Source organism: Mauremys reevesii, linkage group 8 (assembly GCF_016161935.1).
Source record: "Mauremys reevesii isolate NIE-2019 linkage group 8, ASM1616193v1, whole genome shotgun sequence".
In the NCBI taxonomy this organism is placed as follows: domain Eukaryota; kingdom Metazoa; phylum Chordata; order Testudines; family Geoemydidae; genus Mauremys; species Mauremys reevesii.
Window position 1 is genome coordinate 76535769 of NC_052630.1, and position 18343 is coordinate 76554111.

General features: G+C 47.2%; 1 protein-coding gene and 1 long non-coding RNA gene across 13 annotated transcripts in view; one reads left to right on the forward strand and one right to left on the reverse strand.

Moving 5' to 3' along the window:
* The window catches only part of TGFBR3 (transforming growth factor beta receptor 3), a 191509-nt gene that overhangs the window by 76457 nt on the left and 96709 nt on the right, over window positions 1-18343 (forward strand). For 10 of the 11 annotated variants that reach the window (XM_039486089.1, XM_039486084.1, XM_039486086.1 and 7 more), the window contains exon 3: window positions 16668-16852. In XM_039486089.1, the coding sequence (XP_039342023.1) occupies window positions 16668-16852 (185 nt within the window). Of the gene's footprint in view, window positions 1-16667; window positions 16853-18343 lie in introns of those variants that run through there. The other variant, XM_039486094.1, reaches the window with a different exon arrangement.
* On the reverse strand, window positions 2401-17872 carry LOC120370849. Of its 2 annotated transcripts, XR_005583989.1 has the most exons (4): window positions 17784-17850; window positions 17362-17470; window positions 3154-5943; window positions 2401-2658 (listed from the first exon to the last, which is right to left on the reverse strand). It is a non-coding gene; the product is annotated as an uncharacterized LOC120370849 (long non-coding RNA). The 2 variants fall into 2 exon arrangements; XR_005583990.1 differs by lacking the exon at window positions 17362-17470 and having other exon boundaries at window positions 17755-17872.

Genomic DNA, 18343 nt, shown 5'->3' on the forward strand with positions numbered 1-18343 from the left:
CTTACTCTTAAAAAGTGGAAGGAAAAATTTCTAGTTCCAAAGGCAATTTGCATTTCCTGCCTAAGGGAAAAATGCCAGAGTATGTAGCAGTACAGAAGGTTAGATCACTTCTGCTGAGGCAGAGACAGTGGGCCGTATGGTTTTATCAGTAGCCAGGAATGAAGGGAATATTTCAAAAGAGGCATCAAAAATCCCTCTTCACAGGGAGAAAATCAGACGTGGGATTGTGCCGTACATAGTTACAATCCAACAAGAAAACAGCACACAACTTCTGCAGAAGGCTAGGATGATTCTGAATGGGCAGGTGGGAGAAGTCAGATACTTATGCTATACATGGTAAAAATCCTTTAAAAACACTACAGAAAATAAAAGAGGCAAATAGTATCTTGGTTAAACTTACATTTGACTTGCAATGCAATATGAAAGCAACAGAGTGGATGGGGCATTGCATGCAAATACTCTGGGATAGAATTGATCATAGTACAGAATAGGAATTAGTAAGGGTGATAATATTGGGATGAGGAGTGCATTCATTGGTACTCTGGTTGCATGCAGGATTGCTGAACAACCTGAAAACAAATCAGAGATTGGTATGTATCTTAATATGCTATTGCATAAATACACCAATGGGAAGGTAATATACAGGCCAAATTCACTTTCTTGCAGAGATTAGGTGGTGTTGCATAGTGGGTTTTGAGTTGACAAAACTAGTCTGAGTTTGTGAACTTTTCCCCTTTAATTCTACACTTCTCCCTTGCCTCGGGGTAATTCAATTCAAAAGAACCACTTCCGAAAATACACCTTTCTAGCTGAAGGTAATCTTATGCTAAATGTTGGCAATAAAAGAACCCCCAGAAAGTTAAGGTCTCCTAAGAGCAGTATATGTAGACTTGCATACGATATCTATGCCATTTATTATTTCAATAGAATGTTTTTTTCCTCCTCCTTTTTCATGCTCTTTCTGTATTTGATTTTCTTTGCACATCATTTTCTCATTGCATTTTTCCACCCCCTCATTCTTTTCCTCCCATCTATTCTATGCAAAGTATGAAACCAGTAACTTTTGAGAAACAGTCAAACTTCTTAATGTTCTGCCTTCAGATGGTTTCAGTATTACAGTAAACAAATACAGCTGTCCCTAATAGTTGCTTATCTCTACCCACCTGCCCTTTGTGGTTTTACACTACAGGTCGTATACTGTCCAATGTTTGGTGCAGCTCCTTTACATCGCCTGTGGTACATGTGTCTCAGAGTTTGCCTCCTTGCTTTACATCTACAGTTATTAGTGTCCTACTCATCTTTCCTCTCTGGAAAGACATGCTACGTGTGCTTCCAGAAATGTTGCTCAACTGCAATCTTGCTTCATGTGTGTTTTGACTTCAAATAAAATAGGATCTGGCCCAGATTCACTGACACTAATTTAATGTGTGAGGTGAATTGAATGTATAATACTCAAATCAGAGAACAAACACAAGTGAAAAGCTTTAGTTTTGTACAGCAGTGGCTCTCAACCTTTCCAGACTACTGTACCCCTTTCAGGAGTCCTGCATAGACCCAAGTTTCACCTCACTTAAGCTTACAAAATCAGATCTAAAAATGCAAAGGTGTCACAGCCTGCTATTATGGAAAAATGCTTTACTTTCTCATTTTTACCATAAAATTATAAAATAAATCAACTGGAATATAAATATTGTACTTACGTTTCAGTGTATAGTGTATATAGAGCAGTATAAACAAGTCATTGTATGACATTTTAGTTTGTACTGAGTTTGCTAGTGCTTTTTATGTAGTCTGTTGTAAAACTAGGCAAATATCTAGGTAAGTTGATGTACCCATGTGATGCCCCCCATACCCCCCTCCCCCCGGGTGCCACTTGGGACTGGGATACCACTGAGCCTGCCTGACCCACCAGCCTGGGTTCCCTTTACATTGTACTTCGCTGCAGCCTGGCAAGCCCTCCCTCAGACTTAAGACTGCACTTTACCAATACACATACACACACAGATGCTGAAATCAGCTCTGCATGGGAAGGCTCAGCTAAGGAACTGCCCAGTACTCAAGTGCACAACCCACTGTGGAGGGTAAACCCAAAATTGTACTGTCTTGCACTGCACAGAGATCTGTACAGCTTAAGCTCATGAAATTCGCCCCTTCCCTCAATGTGGAGGAAGATATGCAAAAGCTTTTGCCCCTCAGTAATGTTTCCCACACATTGGTCTTAAACAAAACAAAACAAGTTTGTTAACTACAAAAGATAGATTTTAAGTGATTTATAAGGGAAAGCAAATAGATCAAAGCAGATTATCACGCAAATAAAACAAACACGCAATCTCAGCTTAATATACTAAAGAAATTGGTTATAAGTAGCAAATTCTCACGCTAAATATTGTTTTAGGCAGATTGCAGGGATTCTTGAAGGCAAGCTGCACTTCCTTACAGCTTAAAACTCAGTTATTCCTTTCACAGGGTAGGCAACCTCTAGCCTGGGTTCAGCCCTTCCCCCCCAGTTCAGTCTTCTTGTTTCTCAGGTGTTTCAAGCAGTCTTCTTTCTTGGGTAGGGAGTCAGTGAAGAACGAACCACAATGATGTCACTCCCCTGCCTTAAATAGCTTTAGCATATGGGGGGAATCCTTTGTCTCCTAGTTTGATTCCCCCATCCTGTTAGTGGGAAAAACAGTAGTAGTATTGTGGAGTCCAGTACCAGCTGACTTAGTCATATGTCCCTATAGGGCCACCACAGCCATGACTCAGAGGCTGTTTGCAGCATCTCTAAGAAGGCTTCTCAGGAAGGCTCCCCAGTGGGAGATTAGCATCTTCTAAGACCTATGGTTCTCCCTAATGGCCATTCCCAACCAGCCATCTAGACTGATTGTATTCTGACTAGTGGATATTCCCCAAATGTAAACACATTTGTAAGAGATGCATAGACAATATTCCTAACTTCAGATACCAAAATGATACATGCATACAAATAAAGTAATCATATTCAGTAAATCATTACCTTTCAGTGCCTTATCTTGCACAAAATACATCATAATTATGTCATACTCATATCATCATAATATTACTATGAAGAATATGGGGCATAATGCCATAACCCCTGGAAGACCTCTGTGTCCCCTGCCCCCATCTCCCCTCCCAGGGTACATGTACCTTGGTTGAGAACTACTGTTGTAGAGCAACTCCTGGGACAAAATCCTGCTTAATTTACATCCATAAGTAGTCTTGTAGAAATCAAGTTGTCTCCTTCACATGTTAAAGCCTACCCTGGGCCTACTCCGACACCTTCACTGGGCCTACATGTGAGATTTGTGTTCAGGATTTAATCCATGATAATGGCTGTGGAAAAGTATTGTGATATTTGAGATAGCATCCTCACAATAATCCCTTAACACTTTCAGGGCAGGTTTTTCAAAAGTGTTCATTGTTGGTTTAACTATGCACCCACTGACATCTATGGCAGTATTGCCATTGATGTCAATTGGAGTGGAGTTAGGCCAGTGCTGAGCATTTCTGAAAGTCTCTCTGGTTTGTTAGTTTATTTTTTGCTCGACATGCACATCAGAATGGCAAAAAAGAGAAAATATCACAATTAGAACAAAAGAAACAACAGTTATTTGATACCATAAAATCATTCCCTTTTCCCTCTCTTCCCTCCAAAAATGTTGGGTTGTGTGAAATATTTTTGATTTATTGCAAAAAGAAATGTAATTTGTTTTCAGTAAATTATCAGTTTAGTATAATATAGCACAAACATCCATTTAGCTGTAAAAGCTATGTAAACAATTAAGAGTGTTTGAAAGTAATCCTTGTTCTACTGCTAAGGAATAAGATAAATTTTAGAGCATCCAGAACTTGCTTTTTACCTGAACCAAATGGTACTGGATCCTCAAAGGTTCTGGTTTAAATCTAAAAACTCTGGTGTTCAGGTGGGTTCTAAGTTAAGGATGAGAGACTGTCTGGCCATGTGTTAGTGACTGTAGATTTCCCCTCTCATTCGCTTGCTCCTTCTCAAAAAGATGGCTGATGGTGCAATTCTTTGTCACGGAGGAATATGTAACAGTAAATGGATATCTCCTACTCACTTGTAAATACAATTTTAACACGCCTCTCTATCTCTTAAATGAGATGACTAATTGTAGGTATTGCTAATTTTCACTAACATAGGTAAAATTTCTTTCCTAATATAATTAGCAATATGCAGTAACAGATATCTAGAATTTACCATTTCATGTGGCCTGTAATCTAACATGCTTGAGTGCATACACTAACTTGACACAGTTATTTGACTTTCCCTTATCCAGAGACTACCTAGCTGCCTTCCTCTTGCTGTTACTCCTGTTCCTTCACTCAGACAGATACTCTTAAAAACAATAACTTGTGGTGTAATTCTTACTGTGACAGTTTCTTGGGTTTTTACTATCCAGGCACTTCAGAGCACAGTCCATGCCAACAGATTACCATATGAGGCAATGGAAACTGTGCCATTACCATCAGCAGAAAACCCATAAATCTTCAAAGAAATCTCATTTGTCCTGATAGTAAGTCATATTTGTATTACAGTACTGGGTTCCTTCTAAGAGGTGCCATATGGGAATAGTTCTCTTAAATTCAGTATAATTTTGTTATTTGAGTGAAGGTTCTTTTTTCTCTCTCTCTTATTGTTACTAATTCTTTAACGCTTTTCTTTCCTTGTTGAAGTTGAGTGATCTTAGATGTTGGGTTCCTAAGAGAAATTCTGGGTTCTAGGGGATATTGGATGGTTATTTATCCCCTTACCTCACCTAGATATTCCCATTTTCACTTTGCTCCCACACGTTACTACTTGCTTTTTCTCACTTGGTTATCAGTTTAGTGACATTTCTTTAAAATTTGTTGTGTGTAATTTTGATGTGGCATAAGCAAAGCAATCCAAAGGCTCTAGTTTCCCAGGATGGGTCAGATAGGGTGGTCTATTCATAGCATAGAATAGTTTACATACAAGAAAGGCAAGTGGAAGTTTAATATTTTCTCTTTGAAAGAGTTGAAGTACTGAGGCCTTTTCCAGTTTCTTTGCTTTGGATCTCTCCCTGGCATATTAATACAGTGTAAATGCTCAGATAAATGTGCTCTTTCAGTAAAAAGTCCTTGATCAAAGGAGAACATATAGGAGAATACAATCCCGTCCTGAGCTATCTGTGGAATGGTGTGTCTCTGTCTCCGCCCTCTGCATTGGCTATTTTTCATTAGTAATAAGTGGTGCAGCAGAAGTATATGAAAGATCTTTACTGAGTATCCAGAGCGGTCAGTGTTTCATGTTGAGGCTGTACAGAAGGGGAGATAGGAGCTTGGCCTCTGCTTGTATTCCTGAGCCCCCTAGTGACACATCAAATTAAGTCTCTCCTGAAACCTGACCCTCTTTGTCTAGTTCCATTCATCATGCTACAAACCAATAAAAAGTGCCACTAAATTACCACACACACCCAAGCCACTTCTTTGTACAAGTTTGTCACCTGGGCATATTTGGTTCCTGTTTGGACATTTAGGCCCACTTGGGATAGTCTTACCAGCAAAAGTATATGGAGTCTAGATATTAAAAATGGTGAAGTCTAGCTAGATTCCCAAAGGCCTACAGAGTTGGTCTATAGTAATTTACATTACTTCAAAATTAACAGCTCAGAGATCCCTGGTGTTTCTGGACTTTGCTGTTTCCAGATGTTTTGAAACTTTTGCCTTTATGCAAAATGCCCAAATATGGAACATTCCCCATATGAAAATCAATTAGACTAAATCTGTGCTTTCCTCTAAGAAGTGTTGGATTCTGTTGTTGCAGTTTGCAGGCTCCTGCAGGGCCTTTTGGGATTCCTATGGAACAATGTTAACGTGCTTTGGAGCCTGCCATGCAGATTCACACAGTTTGCGGGAGTTGGTCACGCTTTTCTTCTGACAGAGCTGCAGAAGTCCCTATGGAAATATAACAAAACTATATTAGCCTATATTATTATTTGAATCAAATCCACCATAGTTGAGAGTTGGTTTTGGGTTATAACATTGCCCCCACCCCATCTCTACCGTTTTTATTACAACAGAACACACGTTACTCATTAGGAGCTTGGGTGATATGGGAAACAGAGTGCTTAAATGATGTTGAATAAGTTCCAGATGTTAGTATCGAACAGAATTGGATCTATATTAAGGGCCTTTTAAAAAAAAATTGCTATTTATTGAAAGTGGAAAAAATGTTTAATACAATTCTCCAACAGTTGTAACCCTGAAATATGTTGTGCTACATAGGAGTATATATCAGTTATAATGAGATTACTTAACCTGGTTTTCATCTTCAGAGGGCTTTGCAAACCGTAACTAATTAATCTTTAGTTGCAATACAAGCTGGGATTTTTTTAAAATAAGAAAACTGTTAAAGAAATGGAACATATAGTACAACAGCAAGACAGGTGAGTACAAACTCAACTTAAAATACATAGTCTCAGTAGGGGTAAGTCTGTATTCTGTTAAACAGTGATAATGTCAAGTATGGGTGGTGTGTTAGCATAGTTGATGACAGTGAAGTAGAAAAGGGAAGGACAGGATGTGGGCATGTAATGAGAAGACTGGCAGAAGTGGATCTAAAGCTTGTGCATGGCAAAACAACAGGAAAGTAAAGCTGAGACAGGATGAGGTGGTGGTTTTATATAAGGCTTCAGCTATGAGCAGGCTGTGCTGGGGAAGATAAATAAAATGATTAGTGGTATCACAGAGAGAGATTTTTATTTTTTTATTTTTGTAATTAATCTGTTTGGTTTTCCAGCATTATAAATTGTACATGTTGGATACGGTGATGAACACAGTATAAGACCCTATATAGCAGTGGTCCCCAACCTTTTTGTGACCAGTAGCACATTCATGTTTTCAGAAGAGTGTGGCGGGCGCCAACAATTACTCACATACAGGGCTGGTTCCAGGCACCAGTGGAGCAAGCACGTGCCTGGGGCAGCACATGCTACGGGGCAGCATTCTGTCCATTCTGCAGAGTTGGAGTGGTTTGTTTTGTTTTGGGGGTTTTTTGGCGCCAGTTCTGGGCAGTGCAGAGAGAAGCCGGGAGGACAGAGAACACTGGCGCCCACAGCCTGCAGCCCCGGAGTTCTCTGTCCCCAGCAGGGGTGGGGCCCCAGCTTCTCTCCCCTGCTGGGCACTGGACAGGTACACATAAATGCCCTGGTGGGCGCCATGGTGCCCAGAGGCACCACATTGGGGACCATTACTATATAGACAGGGTTGCAGGGATAACAGGACTTCTTTTATGAGAAGAGGATTGGCACCCTGTATGCAGTGCTAGAAAGAATTGTTTCAGGTCGTATTTAGACCTGGTGAAAATATATGGAACTACATGAAAACCTTAATGATTTCCATGGGATATTGGTTGTAGATGTGCAAACTCATGCCAGTCATTGCACAGTTCTCTGTTCATGTGATTTCCAGTGTTGCCAGATCAGAAGGAATTGCTGTTCCTGAGAATCTGAGAGCCCTAGAAAGCTTGGTGTAGCACCCAAAACAAATGGACGTTGTTGTTACAGAAGTAAAGACCAGGCTGTATGATGGAGGGAAGGATGGGTGGATATTTTTAGAAATTAGTTAGGAGGCTCAGAAATAGCCTGTTGGAAAGCAGATAGTGACATTCTGGAGGAAGATCAACTAAGAAAAGTGCACACTTTTGTCAACATTGCTTCATCAACTTCTTTTCTTCCTGCCTTCTTCCAAGAACCGTTTGGTGTTCACCCTTCACTTAGCCTGCCCTGCCCTTGATGCAAATGCTGGCTCAGATGAACACCTGACAGTGCTTTAGGTAGAGGTTGCTGACTTGCCCTGTATTTTTCTTGAGCCTCTTCTTATGAATGAATTGTTCTACTGTTGCATTGCTTCTGCAGTTGGAAGGGAGGCTGGGTGACAGACCCCAAATCCATTCAGTAAATTGGCCAGCAAAAAGGAGCTCAAGTGAATGACCATTCCTTAATCCTTCTTTCATTCCCTTACCCAAGTATCTGGCATGGCATTTGGGAATATTTATTCTTCTTCGAGTGATTGCTCCTATGCATTCCAGTTAGGTGTGCGCGCCGTGCGTGCACGGCATCTCGGAACTTTTTTACCCTAGCAACACCGGCGGGCCGGCTGGCGCCCCCTGGAGTAGCGCCGCTATGGCGCGTGTTATATACCCGAGCCGGCCCGTCCGCTCCTCAGTTCCTTCTTACCGCCCGTGACGGCCAGTTGGAACTGTGGAGTGCTCTTCGTTCTCCACGACCCTAGCTTTCGCTTCTGATTTGTATATAGTTAGTGTAGTAGTTTTGACAGTTACTTAGTTAGATAATTAGTGTAAATAGATAAGGTAAAAGGGGGGGGGGTTCCCCTTTTACCTCACCCGGTGCGGGCTCATGCCCAAGGCACCGGGCTTTAAGCCCTGCGCGGCGTGCCAAAGGCCTATGCCCATCGGAGACCCGCACGACGCCTGTCTCCGTTGCTTGGGTGAAGGACACAGAACAGACAAGTGTTCGATCTGTTCTACTTTTAAACCGCGGACCCGGAAAGAGCGGGATATCTGCTTGAAACAGATTTTGATGGAGGCGTCGCTTCAGCCACCGGCACTGTCCGCGCCGGCACCGCGAACTTCCTCGGTGCAGAGCGCACCGGCGGCACCGAGCCCCTCCACCTCCGCGGCACCGCCGATGCAGAAAGCGGTTTGGTCTCGCACCGCTTCGAAGAAGCAGAGACTGGCGAAGGCACTGGCTCAGGTTCGCTCTGAGGACTCTGCAAAAGCGGTTACGCAGCCTGCGGCCCCCGCGGTGCCCGTGCACAAGCCGTGCACCGGTCCTTTGACTCCGGCACCGCAAGGCCCGTCGAGTCCGGCGTCGCCACGCTCCGTGGTGCCGTCCGCGGTTGAGCCCCGGCTGCCGTCAACGCCGGAGACATTCGCCTCCGCGCGAGAGCTGATCCAGCTCATAGAGGCACCAGGCCTCCGGCCCCCGGCACCGCCGGTGCGGGCTGTCGTGTCGGCAGGGAAGCTGGCCAGAATGACCCGGCCACCGTCCCTGGACAGGCGACATGGACGACGCACCCGGTCCCGGTTTCGTTCCTGGTCCGGCGGCAGGTCTCCGTCCCGGCGCTCGCGATCTCGGCACCGCTCGCCATCGCGGTACCGATCGCCGTCGAAACGTCGGTCGCAGTCCCGGTACCGCTCGTCATCGCGGTACCGATCGTACTCCCGACGTCGCACGAGATCCAGGTCGCCATCGCGTCGGCACCATCAGAGATCGCCGTCCCGGCACCGCGACTCACGCGGGCGTTCACGGCACCGGAGATCTCAGTCCCGGTCGAGCTCCCGGCACCGTGACGGACGTCACTCCCGGTCGCCTTCCCGGTACCGAGCGGAGCAACATCGCTCTTCTTTGCCATCCGGAGACGGACTGCCCCATTCTGCAGTGCACTCTGTGAGCGCCTCGGCACCTCCATGGCCATCTCGGCCCGCGTCGGTCACTTCCGGCACGGAGGGATACGGACTCCTGCCACCTACCCCACAAGGCCATCCTCAGGGGGCGCAGCCGTGGGGCTTCTGGGTTCCATGGGCCCAGTATGAGGCGCAGGGGGTGCCCTTTCCACCAAGGCCTCCCGCGTCCGAGCGCAGGGTTCCAGAGGCGACAATAACCCGACCGGCCCCTTTGCCACCGGCGGCGGAGGCTATACCGTCTGAGTCCCAGGACCACGCGCAGCCCGCCCCCCCCGACGAGCAAGCAGTGGACCCCTCTTCGGAAGCGGTCGTCCAGGGGTTGTCCTCCTCGTCCTCGCCTGATGAGGCAGTGGCCGGCGCAGCGACAAAGGAGCCTCCACCAATCGATGTGAAGGCTCACCAAGACCTCCTTCGCCGCGTGGCGACAGCTATGGCCTTGCCGATAGAGGAGGTGCAGGAGGACGAGGACCCCATTACAAACGTTGTTGGGGTAGACATGCCGGTCCGAGTGGCGCTGCCTTTTGTACGGACAGTGCAGAAGAATGCCACCACGATCTGGCAGACGCCTGCGTCCGTGCCTCCTACAGCCCGTGGTGTTGAGCGAAAGTACTCTGTCCCTCCCACGGGCTATGAATATTTGTACACACATCCGACCCCGGACTCCCTGGTAGTCCAGTCGGTTAATGATAGGGAGCGTCACGGCCAACCGGCCCCTGCGCCCAAATCAAAGGACGCGAGGCGTATGGACCTGCTAGGCCGAAAGGTCTATTCCGCGGGAGGCCTACAGATGAGGATAGCCAATCAAATGGTCCTCCTCGCCAGGTACGTCTTCGATATATTGACGTCCCTGGCGAAATTTACTGAGCTCCTGCCGACGGCTTCCCGCCAGGAGTTCGCGGCCTTGTTGGAGGAGGGGAGGCGGTCGTCTAGATCCTCCATCACAGCCGCCCTCGACGCTGCGGACTCAGGTGCGAGGACCTTGGCCTCCGGTGTGACGATGCGGCGTATCGCCTGGCTGCAGTCTTCCACCCTGCCGCCGGAGGTCCAATATACGCTACAGGACCTGCCATTTGATACAAAGGGGCTGTTCTCGGAAAAGACGGATTCTCGAATCCAGACTTTGAAGGACGGCCGTATCGCGATACGTACGTTAGGCATGCATACGCCAGCGACGCAGCGCAGGCCATTCCGTCCACAGCCCTCCCGACCGGCCTACCAGTCCCGGTATCGACCTTACAACAGCCGACGTCCGGCCCAAAATCGCCGTCGTCCGTCCGGCAACCGCCGCAACCAGGGCCAGGCCGCTTCCAAGGCCCCTCAGGGGGCCAAGCAGGCCTTTTGATGGGACGCTCGAGGACGGCCCATCACTCTCCCCACCGGATCCTTCCCCTTTATTTTACAACCGCCTTTCCCATTTCTTTTCGGCGTGGTCCCAATTAACATCAGACAACTGGGTGCTCCAAACAGTCCAGTCGGGATACCGCCTGCAATTTGTTTCGCCCCCACCTTCCCACCCACCCTCCCTGTCCCTCTTCAGGGACCCCTCTCACGAGCAAGTCCTCTTACAAGAGGTCCAGACTCTGTTGAGCGTGGGTGCCATAGAAGCAGTGCCTCAGGACAGACGGGGCAGGGGATTCTACTCCCGTTATTTTCTCATCCCCAAGACGAAAGGTGGGCTGCGTCCTATCCTGGACCTTCGCGAGCTGAACAAGTACCTGCTCAAGCCCAAGTTTCGCATGGTCACCCTGGGGACCATCATTCCCTCTCTGGATCCGGGAGACTGGTTTGCCGCCCTCGACATGAAGGACGCATACTTCCATGTCGCAATCTATCCTCCCCATCGTCGTTACCTTCGGTTTGTGGTCAACGACACCCACTACCAGTTCGCCGTGTTGCCGTTCGGACTGTCCACCGCCCCGAGGGTGTTTACCAAATGCATGGCGGTAGTCGCCGCAGCCCTCCGATGTCGTCAGATGCATGTTTACCCGTATCTCGACGACTGGCTGGTTCGAGGTCAGTCCCGGCAACTTGTGATGGACCAGATGTCAGAAATCATGTCTCTCTTTCATCGGCTCGGTCTTCTCATCAACACCGAGAAGTCCACTTTGATTCCGACACAGCGGGTGGAGTTCATCAGAGCGGTCCTCGACTCCACAGTGGCCAGAGCCTGTCTCCTCGGCCGGCACCAGACGATGGTCTCCATCATCCGGGACCTCGTCGCCTTCCCTACCACGACGGTGCGCTCCTGCCTCCGCCTCCTGGGCCACATGGCTTCGTGCACGTATGTCACCACGTACGCGTGGCTCCACCTTCGTCCGTTCCAGTCGTGGCTCGCGTCGGTGTACCGGCCACATCGAGACCCCATCGACATGGTGGTCACGGTCACCAGGACGACCCTTGAGTCTCTCAACTGGTGGCTCAACCCAGAGATTGTGTGTGCCGGAGTTCCGTTCCACCCTCCTCGCCCGTCCGTCACTCTGACCACGGATGCTTCAGCACTCGGTTGGGGGGCCAGTGGTCGGCCCAGGAGCTCGCCCTGCACATCAATGTTCGCGAGCTATGCGCCATCCGCCTGGCCTGTCGCACCTTCTGCACCCACCTGCAAGGGCGTTGTGTGACAGTGTTCACGGACAACACCGCCGCGATGTTTTACGTGAACAAGCAGGGCGGAGCCCGCTCCTCCCCCCTCTGCAAGGAAGCGATGCTCCTGTGGGACTTCTGCGTGACCCACTCAATTCACCTGGAAGCATCCTTTCTTCCGGGAGTGCAGAACACGCTGGCCGACCATCTCAGCAGGTCGTTCCTCTCCCACGAGTGGTCCAGATGTCATCCACACAATCTTCCGGAGGTGGGGGTTTCCCCAGGTAGACCTATTCGCCTCCAGAGGGAACAGGAAGTGCCACCTGTTTTGCTCGTTCCAGGGTCGCTCGCCGGGCTCCCTGTCAGACGCCTTCCTGTATCCCTGGACGGATCGCCTCCTCTACGCCTTCCCTCCGTTCCCGCTCGTGCACCGAGTGCTCCTGAAGCTTCGGAGGGACAGAGCTCACGTCATTCTAATAGCGCCGGCCTGGCCGAGGAAGCACTGGTACACCCTGCTGCTCGAGCTCTCCGTTCGGGAACCCATCCCCCTTCCGTTGTGGCCGGACCTCATCACCCAGGATTTCGGCAGGCTCCACCATCCGAACCTGCAGTCCCTCCATCTTACAGCTTGGTACTTGAGTGGCTGACCCACGCGGAGAGGGGCTGTTCTGCAGCGGTTCAACAGGTCCTGCTTGAGAGCAGAAAGCCTTCCACTCGCTCCGCTTACCTAGCGAAGTGGAAGAGGTTTGCACTCTGGTGTGATCATCGGGGTTTTAATCCATTCCTGGTCCCGGTCCCTACCATCCTGGACTACCTCTGGCACCTTAAGGAGCAAGGTCTGGCGGTCTCCTCCTTGAGAGTTCATCTGGCAGCGGTATCAGCCTTCCTTCCCTCCGTGGAAGGTCGGTCCATCTTCTCGAACCAGATGGTTTCCCGCTTCCTCAAAGGCCTGGACCGCTTGTACCCGCAGGTGCGGCGCCCTGCCCCGACCTGGGATTTGAACCTCGTCTTGGCCAAACTGATGGGTCCTCCGTTCGAGCCCTTAGCCACGTGCTCCCTGCTCTACCTCTCTTGGAAGACGGCCTTCCTCGTTGCCATTACATCAGCGAGACGAGTATCTGAGCTTCGCGCTCTAACGGTTAACCCGCCATACACGGTCTTCCATGGGGACAAGGTGCAGCTTGGCCCTCATCCGGCCTTCCTCCCGAAGGTAGTGACAGCTTTCCATCTCAACCAGGAGATCTTCCTCCCGGTGTTCTTCCCGAAGCCACATGCCTCGCCTCGGGAGCAACAGCTACATACCCTCGACGTCCGCAGAGCGCTCGCTTTCTACATCGAGCGGACGAAGCCCTTCCGGCGTTCACCCCAGCTGTTCGTAGCGGTTGCTGACCGCATGAAGGGAGAGCCGATATCCTCCCAACGGATTTCTTCCTGGGTCACTGCGTGTATCCGGACCTACTATGAGCTGGCTCGCGTACCACCAGGCCGCGTCACTGCACACTCGACGAGGGCGCACGCCTCATCTGTTGCCTTCCTGGCCAATGTTCCGATCCAGGACATCTGTCGAGCGGCCACCTGGTCTTCGGTCCACACCTTCGCCTCCCACTACGCGTTGGTGCAGCAGTCTCGAGACGACGCAGCCTTCGGCTCCGCGGTATTGTACTCCGCCACGTCTCACTCCGACCCCACCGCCTAGGTAAGGCTTGGGAATCACCTAACTGGAATGCATAGGAGCAATCACTCGAAGAAGAAAAGACGGTTACTCACCGTAGCAACTGTTGTTCTTCGAGATGTGTTGCTCCTATCCATTCCAGACCCGCCCTCCTTCCCCACTGTCGGAGTAGCCGGCAAGAAGGAACTGAGGAGCGGACGGGCCGGCTGGGGTATATAACACGCGCCATAGCGGCGCCACTCCAGGGGGCGCCAGCCGGCCCGCCAGTGTTGCTAGGGTAAAAAAGTTCCGAGATGCCGTGCATGCGCGGCGCGCACACCTAACTGGAATGGATAGGAGCAACACATCTCTAAGAACAACAGTTACTACAGGTGAGTAACCGTCTTTTGTACAGCTCTGTAGACAGCGGACTCACCCCTGCGGCGCCTCCTGCTGGTGACTCCTGGGAATTAGCTTGTTCCAGCTCTGGAGCACCCTCTGCAGGCCAGTGATTCGCCTGTCCTCTGGCCCTATGTCCCTCCCACGATCCGGTGCCCTTTTACCTGGGGTGCTGCTCCCCAGCAGTAATCCCCTCAGTCTTAGGGTCTCCCCTCCCCGGGGAACCCCCACCCAGCCTCAGTATATGGCTACTGCCAGTCATCGTCTAGCCCCTTGAGCCCTGGGGCAGACTGCAGTATCAGCCTACTCATCACTGGCAAGGAGAGTTTGGGCCTGCTGCCTTGGCCTACCCCTCTGCAACCCCCAGTACCTGTTATCCCAATGCTAGGCTGCAGCCTGGGGCTTTCCAGGCTAGCGCTCCCCAGCTCTTCTACCTTTCCCCAGCCCTGCTTCACTCAGGTACCTTGTGTCTAGCTCCCTGCAACCAGGCCCTTCTCCCTCTACAGCTTGAGAGAGACTGTTTGGGCTTCTGGCTCACAACCTTTTATAGGGACCAGCTGGGCCTGATTGGGGCTTGGCCACAGCTGAACCTACCTTCCCAATCAGCCCAGCTTAGTAGCTCCCAGCCACAACCTTCCCCCAGGGCTGTTTTAAGCCCTTCAGGGCAGAAGCAGGGTAAGCACCCTGCTACAAGCTCATATAATAACTCATTTAGCTGCAAGACTGATATGCTGCTGGTTGGGCTGATTGGGACGGGGACTGTTTCATTGCACTGTGTTTGTACAGTGCCTTGCACAATCTGGTCCTGGTCCATGAATGGGGCTCAAGGCACTATCATTATACCTGTACAGTAATAATAATAATAATGATATACTAATTTGTCAGTTGTATTATTGTTACTGATGTTTCTTTTATTGCTTTAAAAAAGTAGTTAACATTCTTATTAGGCTTTCTTAAAGTATAGTATGTATCATTGCTTGAGGTCTGTATTTTTATTTTACGTGGCTGTATCATTTATTCTTGCTTAAAAAAATATTCAAAGTCTCCCACCCTTTCAGTGTTCATTCAGTGCTGTTGCCAAGCTTCTCATGTTGAGAGTGTTCTGTTTGCTCATCCTTTGCACTCCATGTCTGGGCAGGTGTAAATCATGCCTCAAGCAATGCCTTTAAAAAGCATGCCTGTCCTCTGGGAACTGGCAGGACTTGTAGTATGCACCAAAATAGAAACAGCCCCTTTCACGGGACAGGACCTGCATGATCTAAGACATTGCAAAAATCTCATTGTTCTCAACACCTTTGCTTCCTTTAGAAAAAGTCTGTTTGAGAGTTGGATAGTTTCTTTTAAAATGATCAGTTGTGGACCTTACTTTTTATTTAATAAGCAAACTATGGGTCAATGTTAAAACAAGAATTAAAAAAAAATATACTCGCTGATTATACAGTTTTGGTCTGATGATCTTTAGTGATATGTAACTGCTTATGAACCATATACAAAAATCTGCAAAATGTTTCTGTTGGGGGGGAGGGGATTTATTTTTTTTCATTTCAAAGTTTCTTCAGTGGAAATCGTTTTTTTCCTCCCTCTAGCAAATGTGTAGCAGGCTGAGATATCACAATTCTTCAAGCCTGTGCCCTGTCTTTTCTATGTATAATCTTTGAGTTGACCTGGCATGCATCTGGGCCTAATTCAGTGACCTTCGCAATCAAACACATACTGTATCTGTTGTTATAATGGTGTGTTTGAACCATTTTGGAAAAGTAAGGCTGCTTTTCATAGATATTTGTCTTCCTTTAGTTTCCTGCAGATATAGTTTATATGTAAACTACTCCATACACACTCACTGTCGTGCTATCCTGCTATATCACATCACACTGTCTCAAATACAACATAAAAGCATGGCAGTGATTATTTGAAAGGACATTGACTATGTTTTGGACTAGATAGCTGTTATCAGTTTAGATCATCATTGTCAGATTCAAAATAGACTTGGCAAACAAAATTTCAGTTTGCCATGTGATAAATATCTGCAGTAATGTGGCAGGGCACTTGAACTATGTTTGCATTATATAGCCACTCTACTTCAAAAGGAACATATATGATTGCGTAGTTATGTTTTCTGTTTTTGTCATAAAGATGTTTCACATAGACAAATAATCTGCATCTCAGGCAAACCAATCCCTCCCCCCTGTTTTTTATTTTTTTCATTCTTTTCTTTCTCAGTCCTTATTTCCTTCCTTACTTTCTTGTACGGTGGACTTCCTACAATTTTGGGAAGGAGAGGAATACACGATTCAAATGAGGATTGTCAGAGAAATGAATTAAAGATCTAGCACCAAAAAGGAATGACAAAATAAGTAAATAAGCAAAGTAATTGAAACAAATTATTATTTATGATAACTAAAAAAGTTATTTCCGTTATATATTGCAGAAAACTAATTGAAGCCTCTGTTTGTTTGTGTTCCAACCGGTTTTGTAGTCAAAAAGACAATTCTAGTTTAAAAGATGTGTCATTTACTCTGGTTCTTGTCTCTGAATGGTGTGTATCTGTGATTTCCTCTACAGGTCCTGTGCCTAGGAGTGAATGTGTGTTATCAGCTGTCAACAGTTCTCACCCAGTTCATGCCTTGCTGGAGAGCTTTACTGTCTTATCTGGTTGTGCAAGCAGAGGCACAATGGGCCTGCCGCAGGAGGTGCACATCCTCAACCTCAGAAATCCAGAGGAAGGTCTTGGCCATCATGAAAAAGAGGTAAAGGGGAGATTGAGCACTTTCCAAGCAAGAAAGTACCAAAATAGCTGTAAAAGGCTTTCTTTTAACATTAACTTGCTGAAGAAGGAGATTTCTTAAACATAAACAGAAGCACTACAGGGAAATGTAGGGTGTTTGCACTATCGCTGCCCATCCATGCTTTGCTTGGTATAGGAACAAATCCCGTTGGTGTTCCAAGCTGTCATTCCATCCACAGTTTTCACAAGCAAGAAGTTCACTAACAAAAACTAGAATGAGGAATAAGAAACAGATTTTCATCTAGAGGAGGCCTGTATTGAATTGCCCATCTTCAGCACTAGATCATTTACCAAAATGTGTTGTAAATTATCACAAATACTTTCAGATCCTTGCCATGGTCTCTGTAAACAAATACTTAAATTCAGATTCTTTTACCCTTGTAATACATCTTTAATTCTTAACTGCTAAGGAATGTAGTTCAGATAGCAACTATTGCTGACTATAGTAGTTCTTAAGCACAGCGCAATTACTTGTTTATGTAGGCTTCACTCAGATGGATTGGAGAGAACTTTTGTTCTAGCTGCTATGAAAGCAACAGCAGCAGAAAACTCTTGATGTTAACTTGTGCAGTTGTTTACTCTGAAAACACATCAAAACAGACTGCTGAAGTGGAAAGAAAACATTTAATGTCAGGACAGTTTAGCTCCCTAACTCTTGTATTTACAACACTACACCCCAAAAAACCCAACAACAACAACAAAAAACAAAGCAAAAGAAATCCCAAACCACTACTGCTGCCTGTGAAAGCACCATGTATATATACAATTAACTGAATTGGTAGCATTAGAAAAAGAAATAGATCCAGTGGGAGAAAACTTACTACTTAGAGGCCTGTGCTTAAAAGAATGTTAAAGTGTACTGACTTCTAATATATAGGGTCGTAGACTGTCACCTCTGAAGTGAGTAGAAATCTTGCCACTGACTTCAATGGGAGCGTGACTGCTGAGCCCAGGCTGTGGTATCAGTGGAATGTATATTGTATGTTCCAACTGAAATTTCAACTGTTGTTTACACAGTCTGAAAATTCCAGATTATGATGGAAAGGTGATTCATTATCTTTTCAGTAGACATCCTCACTGGCTGCCCTCAGCCAGACATGTGCGATCTGCTTCAGACTAACCATCCTGCAACAAGTACAGATATAATACCAGTCCTGCTAGGAATGGGCAAGAGAAGTAGAGCTGCTTTGGTGTAGCATTTTTAGAATTCATAAAGTATTTACAAACTACTCTGAGTGCAGTATAAATGTCTAAAAAGATACAGGTGCTGTACATTCTACTATATGGGCATGTAGCCCATATTGTAATTTGAAAGCTTATTTTTTGATTATCCTGATTCTGCAGTTGTTGCATAGGCACACCTCTTCAGTAGAAGTCATGTGAGTACAAAGGCTGTAGGACTCGGCACTTAACATCTCATAGACACAATTATAGCAGATAAATATTTAACTTT